The sequence below is a fragment of the Somniosus microcephalus genome, chromosome 14 (genome assembly GCF_052327205.1).
Source record: "Somniosus microcephalus isolate GS21.2 chromosome 14, FLI_Smic_1.0, whole genome shotgun sequence".
Classification (NCBI taxonomy): domain Eukaryota; kingdom Metazoa; phylum Chordata; class Chondrichthyes; order Squaliformes; family Somniosidae; genus Somniosus; species Somniosus microcephalus.
In genome coordinates this window covers 68,186,178-68,204,263 of record NC_141000.1, presented here as the reverse complement: position 1 = coordinate 68,204,263, position 18,086 = coordinate 68,186,178, and the positions used below count along the sequence as shown (strand labels likewise).

The 18,086-nt window shown below is 43.5% G+C and overlaps 1 protein-coding gene across 1 annotated transcript in view; it reads right to left on the bottom strand.

Moving 5' to 3' along the window:
• The window catches only part of epha6 (eph receptor A6), a 981,976-nt gene that overhangs the window by 406,504 nt on the left and 557,386 nt on the right, over positions 1-18,086 (bottom strand). Inside the window, exon 5 of the mRNA XM_086006600.1 lies at positions 13,123-13,458. Coding sequence (XP_085862726.1) covers positions 13,123-13,458 — 336 coding nt within the window. The remainder of the gene's footprint in view (positions 1-13,122; positions 13,459-18,086) is intronic.

The following is an 18,086-nucleotide window of genomic DNA, read 5'->3' as shown; positions in this document are numbered from 1 at the left end:
GGCGATGTATAACGACGACATACCACTACAACACAAGGTGGATAATTTCTTGTTTGCTTACCGGAATGCGACACATGCAGTCGCCAACCAAGCTCCAGCCATAATGTTCTTCAACCGAAGGCTAAGATGTCGCCTGGATTTGCTCAAACCAAACATAAGACGAGATGTTGAGGATAAGCAATTCCAGCACATCAATGAGAAGCCAACCAGGAGCTTCAAGATAGGGCAACCAGTCCTGGCCCGCGACTACCGAACAGAAAAATGGCAGCCAGGAACGATATGCACACAGCAGGGACCACTAATGTACACAGTGGACGTTGGAGAGAGCATCGTGAGATGCCATGCTGACCAGATTCTAGAGTCACAGGAACAAGCCAAACCCATACCACGAGCATGTGCACCTGGTAATGAACCCGAAGTACAGATAGCGTCTACCTCAGAAGCAGTGGTATAGGAAGCTGACGAACCAACCAATGACAATGAGCCAGAATCGACTCCGCCGCAAGAACAGGATACTCGAGAAAGGCGCTATCCAGTCAGGATCAGGAAGCCTCCTCAAAGACTGAACTTATAAATGATTATTTCAGTTGATGTATATAGTACAGAGAAAATTGTAATTGTAATTAGTTATTATTTAGTTGTTAAATGAATGTTATGTACTGTTTATCTAAAAGGGGAGGAATTGTTGTGTATGTACCTTTAAGAGAGAACTGATTTTATACTGCAGTACCGGCAGTGACCACACCTGTATATAAAGCCATAGCAGGCTTCTGTACTTCAGTCTTAAGTTTACCCTCCGTTCAGTAAATACCTGTTATTATTGTTCTCCTGCAGTCCGTGTATTATTGATACTCGGACACTACAGGTTTCTCTCTCCACAGATGCTGCCTGACCTGCTGAGTATTTTCAGCGTTTTCTGTTTTTATTTCAGATTTCCAGCATCCGCAGTATTTTACTTTTGTGTTGTGTGAAAATAAAATATCCATTATTCCACAAAAGAGAATAAAAATGTATTGCAGTAATAGAAATGGTAACTTAACTTACTGATATTTTTGGAGCCTAGTCTTCCAGCACTAGTCAGTAAACAACAGCTTTGTCACTGAAATTGAAGAGACATTCAAATCGAAACTTATGCAGATTGTACATAAAATACGCAAACCTATAACTCATGTGTAAATAAAAATAACTGGTAGTTTTCATTTTAGAAGAAGTTGCAATCAAGCTCTACAGTGCTTTAGTCTGATCGCACCTTGTGTACAGTGTCCAGTTCTGGTCCTGATTAGTAAAGGAGATACTGAAGCGCTGGAAGCAGTATACATGCAGTGAAGACTCACGAGACTGATTCCCAGTTTCAGGGGCCTAAATTATGAGGCAAAACTGGAGAAACTTGGGTGTTTCATCCTGGAAAGAAGGCATCTCAGAGGCAATCTTATATAAAGATATATCAGATAATAAATGGTATAGAAAAGGTTAATCCAAAATATCACTTTAGAATAAACACTGGGGGTAGGACAGGGACACAGGTTCAAACTAGTACAAACCCCGGAACCATTTCAGAAATAACTAGATGCATCAGTGGAGAGGGAATGTAGGGTTGTTCTGCATGAATGAATTAAGTCGGGCCAGGTGGCCGCCTTTAGCAGTGAGTATCTTGTGAACTTGTGTGCCATACATTGTTAAGAATCTCCTGAGGCTTGAATCTTTTAATTATTTTCTCACTGAACTGTAGTTAAACCAAGGCAAATGGTTCTATTCAGATTTATTGACAGATTGCTTACGAGGCGAATAAGTCAGTTGTCAGACTCCTTGCTTTGTTGTGAATGTGAAACAGCAGTGAACATCAAAGTTAGCTTGCAAATAAGAGATGCTTTCTTCGTATGTGTAACAATCCACACACAACGCTTGCAATTTTATTTTACCAATAGACCAACTCAAATACCACCCTCAATATGTTAGAAGCATCTTGATAATTCCTGGAAGAAACTTGATTGACTTTTTTGAGAAAATCAGAGTGCATAAGTAAAGGGAATGTGGTGGACGATGCCACCTTCCACACCAGTGCTTCCAACATGTCTTCCTTTTTCCTCAACCGAGGATTCCCCTCTACCGTGGTTGACACAGCCCTTGACCGTGTCCGTTCTATCTCCCGCACTTCTGCCTTCACCCCTGCCCCTCCCAGAACCACGATAGAGTTCCCCTTGTCCTCACCTTTCACCCCACCAGCCTCCACATTCAACGGATCACCCTCCGCCATTTCCGCCACCTCCAAAGTGATCCCACCACCAAATGCATCTTCCCCTCCCCTCCCCTTTCAGCATTCTGTAGGGACCGCTCCCTCCGAGACACCCTAGTCCACTCCTCTATCACCCCCAGCACCCCTTCCCCTTCGCCCGGCACCTTCCCGTGCAAGCGCAGGAGATGCAACACCTGTCCTTATACCTCCCCCCTTCCCACTGTCCAGGGCCCCAAACACCCCTTGCAGGTGAAACAGCGATTTACTTGTACTTCTTGCAATCAAGTATACTGTATTCGCTGCTCACGATGTGGTCTCCTCTACATTGGGGAGACCAAACGCAGATTGGGTGACCGCTTTGTGGAACACCTCCGTTCAGTCCGTAAGGATGACCCCGAGCTTCCGGTCGCCTGTCATTTTAATTCACCGCCCCATTCCCACTCAGACCTCACTGTACTCGGGCTCTTGCATTGTTCCACGTAAGCTCAGCGTAAGCTCGAGGAACAGCACCTCATCTTCCGATTAGGCACTTTACAGCCTTCGGGACTCAATATCGAGTTCAACAATTTCAGATCATAACCTCGGCCCCCATTACATTTTTCTTATATTTTTTATCCACACCTTTGTTTTGGCCCTTTCCCCCCCGCTTTTTTTCTCTCCCACATGGCAGCTGTCTCCCATTCTGCCAGCACATTTCGCACCTAATCTAGAGCCGACTTTTGTCTCCACTTGTCCTATCACCATCTCGTCTCATTTTGAATACCTCTTAATGTCTCTTCACTTCTCTTTTGTTCTCTCCCAGCCCGGGCTTTTAATCTATTTCATTTCCTGTGCTTTTCCAGTCTTGACAAAGGGTTTGACCCGAAACGTTGACTCTTTTTTCCCTCCACGGATGTTGCCTGGCCTGCTGAGTTTTTCCAGCATTTTCTGTTGTTATTTCGGATTTCCAGCATCTGCAGTATTTTGCTATTGTTGAATGTGGTGTATGTTGTATATGCATCAGTTTTCAGAAGGTGTTTGATAAAAGGCTATACGAGAGTCTGATTTCAAAAATGAAAGGCTCCAGGAGTGATTCTGCGCTCACATGCTCTTTGGGCAGAGCCTGGCTCACAGGATGCCATAGCCCTACTTCTGACCCGCACTCCTAGTGAGCACTATTTCTCTGTTGGGAGCAGCGAGTTGCAGAATTACCCCATGGTACTAAATGGAATCTAGCTGCCTGGAAGAAGCAGAGCTATGAGACAGAAAGCAAAAGATAAGGGTAAATGGATGTTTTTAGGATTGGTGAGGTGAGGGTAGTGGTGTGCCCCAGTGGCCTGTGCTGGGACCCGCTTTGTCTTCTATTTATATAAATATTTTGAATACGGTATAAAAGCAATAATATTGAACTTTTCTAATGATAGAAAATTAGAGGGCATTGCATTTGTCAGGGAGAAGGCAGGAGAACGTACACATATTAGTGGAGTGGTCCGACAGGTGGCAGGTGCAGTCCCAATGGAAGAACGTGAAGTAGCACATTTTGAGAAAAAGGACAGTGAAAGGAAGTGTATCCTAAATCACACATGACCACCTAGAAAACTAGCAAAAGGTGACAGCATTGGTAGGAGTGACCACCGCACAGTCCTCGTACAGACCAATTCCGCCTTCACTTTGCAGACACCCTCCATTATTTCATGTGAAACTGGATAGATTAGGAACAGATCCAACAGCTCAAAACTGGGCATCCATGAGAAACTGTGGGCCATCAGCAGCAGAAGCAGAATTGTATACCACCACAATCTGCAGCCTTGTGGCCCAGAATATCCCTCATTCCCTCATCACCATCAAGCCAGGGGACCACCTCTGGTTCAATGAGGAATGCAGAAGAGCATGCCAGAAGCAGCACCAGAAATATCTAAAATGAGGTGCTAACCCAGTGAAGGTACAACACAGGACTACTATATGTATACTAAACAGCGAAAACAGAATGCTATGAACAGCTCTAAGCAATCCTACAACCAACAGATCAGGTCAAAGCTCTGCAAATCTGCCATATCCAGTTGTAAATGGTGGAGAACAATTAAGCAACTAATGGTAGGAGGAAGATCAATGAACATCCCTGTCCTCAACGATGGCAGGGCCCAGCATGCGAGTGCAAAAGACAAGGCTAAAGCATTTGCAACCATCCTCAGCCAGAAGTGCTGAGTACATGACTCTTCTTGGCCTTCTCCTGGTCCCCACAATCATAGATGTCAGTCTTCAGCCAATTTGATTTATTCCATGTGACATCAAGAAACAGTTGAGTGCACGGGCCACAGCAAGATTACAGTTATTGATTTTTTTCAGAATAAAATAATCTGCATAGTCAATAATTCTCTGTTGTATATTCAATGAAGATGGTATAATGTAACTATTGTGAAACAGCCTTTATCAATACGCATTGGCCCTGAATTTGCAGTCACAGATTTCCCGCGGGCGGGTGCCTCTGACCAGCAAAAAATCTATGAACTTATCTGATGGTCCCGGAGGTTCAGAAACTTGCAGTCCTGGGCCTCTATGTGTAGAGGCCCAAGTATCCCAGGGGGGCAGGCAGTTCACAAGCGCCCCTGGGATCATGTGGGCCGGCCCAACCAATGACAGAAAGGGATCCCCATTCATACTTATGAGGACCCCCAAAAATACAGGTACACTTCAAATAAATTTTTAAAAAGTCACTATTTTAAATTAATCAAAATGGCATTTAATTAAATATTTAAAACAAAAATGTAATGTACATATTTTAAAGGGGCTAAAAATAAGCTTACCTTATTTCACAGGTTTTTAAATGTATAAATTATTGAAAAAAATGTATTTTTCTGTTCTTTAAAAGTCTTGCGCTGGTAAAAGGCAGCCTTATGCCTGCTTCTACCAGGTGTAAGGATTTCACGGGCATTCACTGGGCAGAGGTTGGGCAAATAGCGCAACTCTCCGCCCGCGGAGGCCCTTTTCCCGGGGATGTTGAGGATCTGTCAAGAAAATTCTTGAAAGATCGCAAGTTCCGGGTTTTAGCACACCTCGTATGCACCCGTAGGGGCCGCAAATTACAGGCCATGATTTTTCACCTTTTATTTTGCATTTCACTAGTCACACAGCTGACAGACTTTCCGATTCTCAAGGACAGAACATTTTCTCCTAATTTTTATTCAATGCGAATATGCATCTCATTTGACTTACAAATAAATATTGCAGAGAAATGCAAGGAGACAGAATTAATAAATGATCTCATAGTAAAGGATCCTCTAGGAAAGAGTGATCCTGGCATGGTTGAATTTTAAATTCAGTTGGAGGGTGAGAAAGTTGTATCTCAAACCAGTGTCCTGATCTTAAACAAAGGCAATTACAATGGCATGAGGGCAGAACTGGCTAACGTGGATTGGAAAAATAAATTAAAGGGTAAGACAGTTGAAATACAGTGGCGGTATTAAGGAGATATTTCATAACTCTCAACAAAAATATATTCCAGTGAGAAAGAAAGATTTTAAGAGAAGGGAGCACCACCCGTGGCTAACTAAGGAAGTAAAGGATGGTATCAAATTGAAAACGAAGGTATACAATGTTGCCAAGATTAGTGGGAGACCAGAGGATTGGGAAATTTTTAAAAACCAGCAAAGGATGACGAAAAAAAAGAGAAGATTCATTATGAGAGTAAACTGGCAAGAAATACTGAAACAGATAGTAAGAGCTTCTACAGGTATAAAGAAAGGAAGAGAGTAGCTAAAGTAAACGTTGGTCCCTTAGAGGATGCAACTGGGAAATTAATAATGGGGAACGGGGAAATGGCGGAGACTCTGAACAAATATTTTGTATCTGTCTTCACGGTAGAAGACACTAACAACATCCCAATAATGGATAATCAAGGGGCCACAGGGAGGGGGGAACTAAAGACAACCACTATCACTAAGGAAATAGTACTTGGTAAAATAATGGGACCAAAAGACGACAAGTCCCATGGACCAGATGGCCTGCATCCCAGAGTCTTAAAAGAAGTGGCTGCAGAGATAGTGGATGCATTGGTTGCAATATACCAAAATTCCCTCGACTCTGGAGAGGTCCCAGCGGATTGGAAAACCGCAAATGTAACACCCCTATTCAAGAAAGGAGGGAGACAGAAAGCAGGAAACTATAGACCAGTTAGCCTAACATCTGTCGTTGGGAAAATGCTGGAGTCCTTCATTAAGGAAGCAGTAGCAGGGCATTTGGAAAATCATAATGCAGTCAAGCAGAGTCAGCATGGTTTTATGAAAGGGAAATCATGTTTAACAAATTTGCTGGAGTTCTTTGAGGATGTAATGAGCAGGGTGGACAAAGGTGAGCCAGTGGATGTGGTGTATTTGGATTTCCAGAAGTCATTCGATAAGGTGCCACACAAAAGGTTACTGCATAAGATAAGAGCTCACGGAGTTGAGGGTAATATATTAGCATGGATAGAGAACTGGCTAACTAACAGAAAGCAGGGAGTTGGGATAAATGGGTCATTTTCCAGTTGGCAAATGGTAACTAGTGAGGTGCCACAGGGATCGGTGCTGGGGCCTCAACTATTTACAATCTACATTAATGACTTGGATGAAGGGACCGAGTGTAATGTAGACAAGTTTGTGGATGATACAAAGATGGGTGGGAAAGCAAGTTGTGCAGTAGACTCAAAGAATCTGCAAAGGGATACAGACAGGCTAAGTGAGTGGGTAAACATTTGGCAGATGGCGTATAATGTGGGAAAGTGCGAGGTTATCCACTTTGGCTGGAAAAATAAAAAAGCAAACTATTATTTAAATGGAGAGAGATTACAAAATGCTACAGTTCAGAGGGACCTGGGGGTCCTTGTGCATGAAACACAAAACATTAGCATGCAGGTACAGCAAGTAATCAAAAAGGCAAATGGAATGTTGGCCTTTATTTCAAGGGGGTTGGAGTATAAAAGCAGGGAAGTCCTGCTACAACTGTGCAGGGTATTGGTGAGACCACACCTTGAGTACTGCGTACAGTTTTGGTCTCCTTATTTAAGGAAGGATATACTTGCATTGGAGGCAGCTCAGAGACGATTCACTAGGTTAATTCCAGAGATAAGGGGATTGACTTATGAGCAAAGGTTGGGCCTATACTCATTGGAATTTAGAAGAATGAGAGGTGATCTTATTGAACATATAGGATACGAGGGGGCTTGACAAGGTAGATGCAGAGAGGATGTTTCCCCTCGTGAGGCAATCTAGAACACGGGGCCACAGTTTCAGAATAAAGGGTCACCCTTTTAGAACTGAGATGAGGAGCAATTTCTTCTCTCAGAGGGTCGTAAATCTGTGGAATTCTCTGCCCCAGAGAGCTGTGGAGGCTGGGTCATTAAATACATTTAAGGTGGAGATAGACAGATTATTGCAAGATAAGGGAGTGAAGGGTTATGGGGAGCAGGCAGGGAAGTGGCTTTGAGTCCAACTTCAGCCATGATCTTATTGAATGGCGGAGCAGGCTCGAGGGGTCAAGTGGCCTATTCCTGCTCCTATTTCTTATGTTCTTTTGATGTTCTCCCAGCTACCTGGTGACACAATTAAATATCAGTGATACACATCATACAGCACTCAATCATGTTGACTTTATTTCAAAATTGTGTGAAATATGATCTTTTTCATAATAGAATTACATAGAATATACGGCACAGAAACAGGCCATTCGGCCCAACTAGTCCATGCCGGCGTTTATGCTCCACTCGAGCCTCCTCACGTCTTTCCTCATTTAATTCTATCAGCATAACCCTCTATTCCCTTCTCCCTCATATCCTTGTCTAGCCTCCCCTTAAATGCATGTATACTATTCGCTTCAACCACTCCCTGTGGTAACGAGTTCCACATTCTCAGCACTCCTTGGGTAAAGAAATTTCTTCTGAATTTCCTATTGGATTTCTTGTTGACTATCTTATATTGATGGCCTCTAGTTATGCTCTTCCCCACAAGTGAAAACATTCTCTCGGTTTCCACTCTATCAAAACCTTTCATAATTTTAAAGACCTCTATTAGGTCACCCCTCAGCCTTTTTTCAAGAGAAAAGAGACCCAGCCTGTTCCTCCTTTCCTGATATGCATACCCTTGCATTTCTGGTATCATCCTTGTACATCTTCTCTGCACCCTCTCCAGTGCCTCTATATCCTTTTTATAATATGGTGACAAGAACTGCACGCAGTACTCTAAGTATGGTCTAACCAAGGTTTGATACAGGTTTCGCATAACTTCCCTACTTTTCAATTCTATACCTCTAGAAATAAACCCTAGTGCTTGGTTTGCTTTTTTTATGGCCTTGCTAACCTGTGGAGCAACTTTTAGTGATTTGTGTATTTGTACTCCGAGATCCCTTTGTTCCTCTACCCCACCTAGACTCCCACCCTCCAAGTAATAAGCGACCTCCCTATTTTTCCTACCAAAATGTAATACCTCACATTTATCTGTTCTGAACTTCATTTGCCAATTATTTGCCCATTCTGCAAGTTTATTAATGTCCTCCTGTAATTTGTTACAGTCCTCATCAGTATTGACTATCCCCCCAATTTGGTATCATCCGCAAATTTAGAAATTGTGTTTTGATCCCAAAGTCTAAATCGTTAATGTAAATTGTGAACAGCAGTGGTCCCAGCACTGATCCTTGTGGAACACCACTGCCCACCTTCTGCCACTGTGAATAGCTATCCTTTACTCCCACTCTCTGCTTTCTGTCTTGAAGCCAGCTAGCAATCCATTCTGCTACTTGTCCCCTGACTCCGCATTCTCTGACCTTATTCATTAGTCTATTATGGGGTACCTTATCGAAGGCCTTTTGAAAATCTAGATAAATTACATCTACTGCATTACCATTGTCTACTCTCTCTGTTACCTCTTCAAAAAATTCAATAAGGTTGGTCAAGCAAGATTTTCTCTTTTGAAATCCATGCTGACTATTCATTATTATACTTATCATTTCTAGATGTTCTTCTATTTTATCCTTTAGTAGGGATTCCATTATTTTTCCTACCACCGATGTTAAGCTGACTGGTCTATAATTCCCTGGGTATGTTCTAACCCCTTCTTAAATATAGGTATTACGTTAGCTATCTGCCAGTCCTCTGGCACTATACCTTTTTCTAACGAATTATTAAATATATGTAGTAATGCCTCTGCTATCTCTTCCCTACATTATTTTAAAATGCGGGGATGTAATCCATCCGGACTAGGGGTTTTATCCTCTTTGAGTTTGATTAGTTTATTTAATATATCCCTTTTTTCATTTTAAATGCACTTATCTCATTACTCATCTCATCATCCAATGTCATGTCCTTCTGTTCTATCTCCCATGTAAATAGCAAAGCGAAATAATAATTTAATATTTCTGCCATCTCCCTATCGTTACCTGTGGTATTGTCCTGTCTATCCCTTAGTGGCCCTATTCCCATCCCAACCTTTCTTTTTTTATTGATGTGCCTGTAAAATATTTTACTATTTTGTTTTATGTTCCTTGATAATTTAACTTCATAGAAATTTACAGCACAGAAGGAGGCCATTTCAGCCCATTGTGCCCGCGCCGGCCGACAAAGAGCTATCCAGCCTACTCCCACTTTCCAGCTCTTGGTCCATAGTCTTGCAGGTTATGGCACTTCAAGTGCACATTCAAGCACTTTTTAAATGTGGTGAGGGTCTCTGCCTCTACCACCCTTTCAGGCAGTGAGTTTCAGACCCCAACCACCCTTTGGGTAAAGAAATTTCCCCTCAAATCCCCTCTAAACCTCCTACCAATTACTTTAAATCTATGCCCCCTGGTTGTTGACCTCTCTGCTAAGGGAAACAGGTCCTAGGAAAAGGAAGAGTAAAGGCTTCGTAGTTGCTCAAGGGTATGCACATAGGTGTATGAGAAAATGTTATCTTTCAGATTTCTGTTCTTTAGTAGAATCACATAAATTTTATTAGTTTGCACCACTTTCTTCTCTTGCCCATTCTTGGCTGCTGGGTGACTTGCTTGATGAAGAATGGGAAGACATGAATTGACGGGGACCAATGGGGGATGTGCAAGGGGTGGTTGGTTGTTTGCAGGACTGCTTTGTGTCAGTGGCATGCGGGGGGGGGGGGCAGGAAGAGTGACCGTTGCATTTCCTTGTGACATGGATCCACTGGTGCAACCCAAGTGAACCTTGCATTAATAAGGGCATCCCTGGCTGCAATGTGAGCAGCTGGTGCTGCATTGTCCTCAGCACCTTCCTCCTCCTCCGAATCATTCACAGATGATCTGCGCTCTGCGCCTTGATGCTCCTGCAGGTCCAAACCTTGCTAATGCACAATGTGTGCAGAGTGCAGCACACCACGACCATTCTGGAGACCCTGGCTGGTGTGTACGGAAAGGCACCTCCAGATCTGTCCAGGCACCTGAAGCACATCATCAGCATGCTGATAGCTTGTTCGATTACACATCTGGTGATCATATGGCATTCATTGTAGCGCTGTTAGGCTTCATTGATCAGGTTTCTGACGGGTGTCATCAGCCAAGTTTGAAGTTGATATCCCATATCTCCGAGCAGCCACCCCTTAAGTGTGCTTGCAGGTCCAAAGAGGTTGGGGAGCTTGGACTCCCACAGGACCAAAGCATCATGGCAGCTCCCCTGGAATCTTGTGCACACCTGCAAAAATATCTTTCTGTGATTGCACACCAGCTGCACGTTGATGGAGTGGAAGCCATTGCGGTTGATGAACACCCCTAGTTGATCTGGGGTTCGTGATGCCCCACACCTGTGGGAGGCCAGCCAGAGTCACAAACCTGAGTGCCCGCTCATCCTGACTGGCATCATCGCAGGCGAAGTTCACATAATTGCCGGCCCTGGCAAACAATCTATCAGTCACCTGTCTTATTCATTTGTGGGCCGCCAACTGGGAGATCCTGGATATGTCTCCAGCTCATCCCTGGAAGGATCCGGAAGCAAAACAGTTGAAGGCGCTGGTCACTTTGACAGCCACTGGTAACGCGTGGCCACCAGGTCCAGCAGGGAGCAGGTCTTCTTCTAGGAGGCTGCAGATGTCCGACACCCCCTGACACGACAAGCTGAGCCTCCTGAAGCACTGATGATCTGACATGTCAAGGAAACTCAGCCTCTGCCTATACACCCTGTGTCATGGGTAGTGCCTCTTGTGAGTTGCATTCCCCTGGTGCTCCCTCTCTGCTGCCCCTTTGTCTGCTGCTCCCCTGCAGGTGCAGCAGGCGGTTAAGAAGGCAAATGGTATGTTGCCCTTCATAGCGAGAGGGTTCGAGTACAAGAACAAGGATGTCTTGCTGCAGTTGTACAGGGCCTTGGTGAGACCACACCTTGAATATTGTGTGCAGTTTTGGTCGCCTTACCTGAGGAAGGATGTTCTTGCCATGGAGAGAGTGCAGCGAAGATTCACCAGACTGATACCTGGGATGGCAGGAATGACGTATGAGGAGAGATTGGGTCGATTGGGCTTATACTTGCTGGAGTTTAGAAGAATGAGAGGGGATCTCATTGAAACTTATAAAATTCTAACAGGACTGGATGCAGGAAGGATGTTCCCGATGGCCGGGGAGTCCAGAACCAGGGGTCACAGTCTAAGGATAAGGGGTAAGCCATTTAGGACAGAGATGAGGAGGAATTTCTTCACCCAGAGAGTGGTGAACCTGTGGAATTCTCTACCACAGAAGGCAGTGGAGGCCAATTCATTAAATATATTCAAGAAGGAGTTGGATATATTTCTTAAGGCTAAAGGGATCAAGGGATATGGGGAGAAAGCAGGGACAGGGTACTGAATTTGGATGATCAGCCATGATCTCATTGAATGGCGGAGCAGGCTCAAGGGGCCGAATGGCCTGTCTTCTATGTTTCTATGTTTCTCTCTGCTGTCCAGCTGCAGGCCTCTCAATAGCAGGCTGCTGCTGGTGCTGGTCATATTGCTCCTCGTCCGAGGTCCAATCTAAGGCAGCCAAAGCACCACCCATCCTGAGGTGATGCAGAAAACATCCAAAGTGTACAAAGTAAACTCTCAGTAAAAGTAATGTGAACAAACTCTTTCCCACTAGTAGGTAAGAAAACAGCTGTGAATACTGGGTATTTATTGCAGTATTTCCGAGTTATAATCAACCACCTCAATTGCTGCTGTGTCTCCCCTTGCTTTCAATGGTGAGTTTCAGGAAGCCCAGGAAACCCGTGGATGCGACGTTAGACTTAAAACTGTGTTGAAATATTGCTCCAATTAAGCGATTACCATATGTTAATAGGCAAGGTAACTTGATATTAGAAATACAATCCCCCTGTTAAACGGTCTGGAACTTTTACACCCTGGGGAGAAACAGGTTAGCACAATGCACTAAAAATGATAGGATAGGTTAGCTCCTTGCTCAAATCAATGCCTTTGTTTACAATCTGATTGTATCTATAAATAGAAGTCAGAAATATCCTGAATTTACGGCTTAGTAATAATCTAAGTTTAGAATTATAACCAATTTTAATGAAGAAACCGAGATGGTTACAATTATCGGCTGCAAATATTTTGGTTTTAAAATGAGATCCAGCTGCCCTGCTTGGAATGGGATACAGCTACACCACGTGAAACATTCGTAGTGGTTATATTACAATAACCAATTCTGATATTACATTGCAACTCAATTATTCATGGGTTATGCAGTTGGACCACATGATGAGTATTTTTCAGTTCAATGATTAGTACATAGTCTCAATTTCTCTCCTTGAGAGAGAAGCCATCAGGCTTGAGCAACACCTAAGACCTAGTGAAACCCATCCCAGTTACTTTTGTTAGGTAGTAGTTTGCCGAGACTAAAGCCTGCATCCACAGCATTGCAAAGTGAGCAGTCTGGGAACTAATGCTACAAGGGGACAGACACAAAAGAAGAACACTTACCGGCTTGATTAGTGATGATGGTGAGAATAGCAAACTGCCTGGGAACCATGCTCTCGCTGGACACACCATTCACCGACTCAATCTCAAACGTGTAGTTCATGTGGGCCAGAAAGTCAACGACAGTCACTGAGGTATTTGTCAGGCCTGTGTTGCGAGGTAAAAAACGCATACCCCCTCCACAGAGCGAGCACCTCTTAGGGCCTAAGCCACACATCTTACAGATGACATTGTAGGTCAGATCTTTCCGTCCCCCTGTGTCGACTGGTGGACTCCACTCAAGGATTAGCGATGAGTCATTAATGTTGAAAATTACATTTCGAGGGGTAGAAGGAGGTCCTGGGGGTAGAAAAAGTAAAACAGTATGTTAAAGCTACTCCACCTCTTTGTCAGTTTCAGGTTAATTTCACTAAGTTCAAGTCAATCAACCCAAGATCTCTCTGCTTTCAGAATGCTTTAGAATTGTGGCTGTATAATAGTATCTGGAGTTGGAGAGCACCGAGTCATCTTGTAGCTGTAAATAACACTGAGGTTGTAATATTGAAGTGCCAAAGGAGTCCTGGCACTATGTTACATGCTTGGCCACTTCTGCAGGTGACACCACCAATCCTACATTTTTATACAAGAGTATTTGCTAATGTCAAAACAGTTTTAATGCACGATTTTCTTTTGTGTCTTCAAAACACAGCTGTGAAAAGCTGTCACCAAGGCCTGGGTGGTAGAATCCACTTGCAGTGTCTGTCCTGATGTGTGTATCTCAGACGTTAGGTGGGAATGTGACAGGTCGGCACTACTGTCCAAGTCAATAAAAACGGGCAAAAAAACCAAAATATATTAATTTGGTATTGCCCCGTTTGGGGCGCAATTATCGTCCGGGCGCAAAGTTTAGCGCCTGGCGCTAATTATCGCCTCTGACTGCAAACTTGGCTTCTATCGCCCCTGGAGGTGATTGGAGTGCTAAATCAGGTGCTACACACCTCTCTTAAGGCGCTAACGCTGAGGAGCGAGGTGCTACCTCAGGGTGCTGGCGAAGCTCATGTGATGGAACACAGACACACTGGTGCCAGCCAGTTCTTAAAGGGGAGGGTCAATCATGCTCTCCATCCAAACCCTACTCATTGCAGCCTTGAATCTCGGCCTGGAGAGACCTGTACATAAAATCTGCTGGAGAGGCCCAGGGAAAGAGCTCAGAGTGCAGCCCCCATAGTCTTCTAAATCAATGCAAGGAAGATCAAATCAAAATGAACCTGCAAAGTGTTGCTCATACCCAAAACTCCTCAATACAGCGTTGAATATCTCCAGAAGTCTCTCAGAATGTGTGGTGCAAAAATGTCGCCGACAAAAAAAGGCAGTAAGCGGTCGCCTTTAAATAGCGCTCCCCCAGTCCCTTCCCGACTGCAAAACGTTCCCCTCAACCTGTCGTTGCTAGCGGCAGGCAGTAAGGCAGAGGGCGCCACTCAATATCCGGTCCGGGGCGCTACCGGGGTGTTGCACGCTCGACTGACATCACAATCTGCGGGCACAAGAGATCGTGGCGGTAGTGTTTAGCGCCACTGCAAAATGTATGGTCAATTTCGCGAGCGGTGCATACATCGCCGCCCATGGGCGCTAGTTGCATTGCGCCCCATTAGCGCCCTCTTAAGGCGCTAACGGGAGGCACAAACTAACCGAACTTTTCCCCCTAAGATTCAACAGTTAGACAAAGTCAAATGGAACAAACACAATTTATAATTTAGGGGTGAGGTGGCTCATTTCTTATACAAAAAATATTCTTCCTTTACGGTTTGGAGATCAGTTCAATTCCAGCCCAGAATGAAGAGCTGATGATGATCAGTTAATGATCCTAAAATGGAAGGAGCTTGTGCAGTTTGAGTTCAGCTCCCCGTGGACATTAGTCAAGAGAATAAAACATTTCTTCAATTAGGACTAATTGATGCTAAAAATATATCTTTATTTTTAACTACTTTGATATAAAAGGTCAAGGCGCAAGAACACTGCTCCTTGGAACCTTTACAATGAATCCAAATTAATATCATGCTGTACTGATGCAGGTTTTTTGATCAAATTATTTAATATGTACAGTAAACTCTTTCTTATCCAGCACCCATGGGACCAAGATATTGCCGGTTGATGAGAAATTATGGATAACAGAGAGGTAGGCAATTTTTAGCTCAAACAAAAATAAAAACCACTGACTAACGCGGCCACCGTGGGAGACTCGGACTCGGCAAAACGAGTGCTGGATGGATTCGGCAAGATTACCGGTTATCTATTTTGCCGGTTATTAAAGTATTCCGGATGATTAAGTGCCATTTAAACAAGAGTTTACTGTACTGTAAACCTGTGTCTTCTGTGCATAACACTGTTCCACAGAAAATAGCAAATCACACATAATGTAAAAGTTAATACAAAAGCAAAATACTGTGGATGCAGGAAATAAAAAATGAAAACAGACAACGCGGAGATACTCAGCAGGTCAGGCAGCATCTGTGGAGAGAGAAACCGAGTTAACGTTTCAGGTCTGATGAAAGGTCATCGACCTGAAACGTTAACTCTGTTTCTCTCTCCACAGATGCTGCCTGACCTGCTGAGTATTTCTAGCATTTTCTGTTTTTATTTAAATAAAAGTTAATAATGCTTTGTGCACGTTCAATCAATAATAGTGTCTCCAAACCCACCAAGAAAAAAAATGATAAGACACATGTGCAGACCAAAGGAAGAAGTAAATTCTCGCCTGCATTTGTTTTTAAATAAAGCAATATAAAGAAGTTCTAAGGGTAAAAAAGGGAGAGGTCCTTTCTCAGCAGGGTTGATGGATATCAACAAATTTGGCAACTTAATGCATTAAAATGCATCATTTGGGTTACTTCCATGGCATTGATCTACATTCATATTTAATGATTATTATTTTCTGATTTCTTTTCCCTTTCATTTCCTCGGTTAGAAATCTTTGTGTACCCTCCTATTGTTTTAAACTGACATATGTATAAGAAGAATGGCTTTCTCTTGCAAACATACAGAAAATGCAGGATTTCTTTTTTGCAAGTGAACCAAGTAGCAGCTATTCTCAACCTTCATTGGAATGGAAGTGAGTAAATGTATCTTTCGGCCATCTGGCTAGCCTGGCAACTAAGACAACTATGTGCCAGCATCTTCAAGACTGGAGCACAGGAAGCAGTTTGCCAGTTCAGCTCGGCAGGTTTGTCCGTACAGACACGCTCGCATTTTCTTAAATTTATGAATACAGCTGAAGAGCAGTGAATATCCTACATTCAGTATATTGCGCTCTCATTCTACTGGTGATGTTTATTAGTTCTTTTCTCTCACCCCCATTTCAAGTATCTGGATGAGGAGTGGCTGAGTGTCATCCTTGGTTCACAAATTATACCCTTTACACTCACCCAGGTTGTCCTGACTTCTTCACTTTGTTTGTAAGGAAATTTAGAAGGTTTTAATTCATTTGGACACTATATTACGCTTGCTGTTTTCTCACCTCATGCGCAGTATGATGCTTGCTGTTTTCATCTGCTGCTGAAACCATTATCCATGCTTTTGTTACCTCCAAACTCGACTATTCCAATGCTCTTCTGGCCAACCTCCCATCGTCCACCCTCTGTAAACTTCAGCTCATCCAAAACTCTGCTGTCCATATCCTAACTCACACCAAGTCCCGTTCACCCATTACCCCTGTGCTCATTGACCTACATTGTGTACAGGTCCAGCAAAAACTCGATTTTATAATTCTCATCTTTTGTGTTCAAATCCCTCCATGGTCTCGCCCCTCCCTATCTATGTAACCTCCTCCAAACTTACAACCCACCGAGAACGCCGCAATCTTCTAATTCTGGCATCGTGTACATCCCCGATTTCCCTTGCCCCAACATTAGCGACCATGCCTTCAGCTGTCTAGAGCCTAAGCTCTAGAATTCCCTCCCAAAAATCATGGAGAAGCTGCGGAATGAACAGCTTATGATGTAACTATAAAAGAATACACTTAAACTTTTATATCAACTTGGATTCCAACCCGATGACGGACAGAATCCGCAAGCCAAGGGAAAGAAATGTGAACAATAGCCCTAAACATAAGCCATATTTTGTTGCCAAGTTTGCAGTCCCTAACAAACATTAGTGAACAGATATCAATTATAAAAGTTAATATAGGTATTTGTCAGGTAAAGTGTTTTGTCCAGATTTAGGCATTTATACTGTGCACTATAAGTTTAGCTTTGTGCATACGGTGGCATAGTGGTTAGCACTGTTGCCTCACAGCACCAGGGACCCGGGTTCGAATCCGGCCTTGGGTGACTGTCTGTGTGGAGTTTGCACATTCTCCCTGTGTTTGCGTGGGTTTCCTCCGGGTGCTCCGGTTTCCTCCCACAGTCCAAAGATGTGCGGGTTAGGTTGATTGGCTATGATAAATTGAATCTTAGTGTTAGGGGGATTAAATACGTGGGGATAGGGTGGGATATGTGTTGGTGTAGGGGTTACGGGGATCGGGTGGGATATGTGTCGGTGCAGGCTCGATGGGCCGAAATGGCCTCTATCTGCACTGTGGGGTTTCTGTGATTCTGTGATATCATATAGCAATATGTTAGATAAAATACACTTTAAAAGGTAAGCTTTTAAATGGAGTTGAAGAGCAGAGAGACCTTTGTGTGCAGGTACACAGGCCATTAAAGATGGCAGCACAAGTGAGGTATGTCCATTAAAAATGCAAACAGCTTTGTATCTGGAGGCAGAGAATAAAAATCAAGAACTGGTTTTGAACTTGTACAGGTTTTAGTAAGGTCACAGCTAGAGTATTGTCCACACTTTTAGGCACCTGATTATAAGGAAAAATATAAGAGAATTCAAAAAGTTGCAGCACAGATTGACTGGGATGTTACCAGGGATGAGCGATTACACTTAGGAGGAGAGGCTTGAGATCTCATGGCCTTTTTGCACTAGAACTGTGAAGGTTAAAGGTG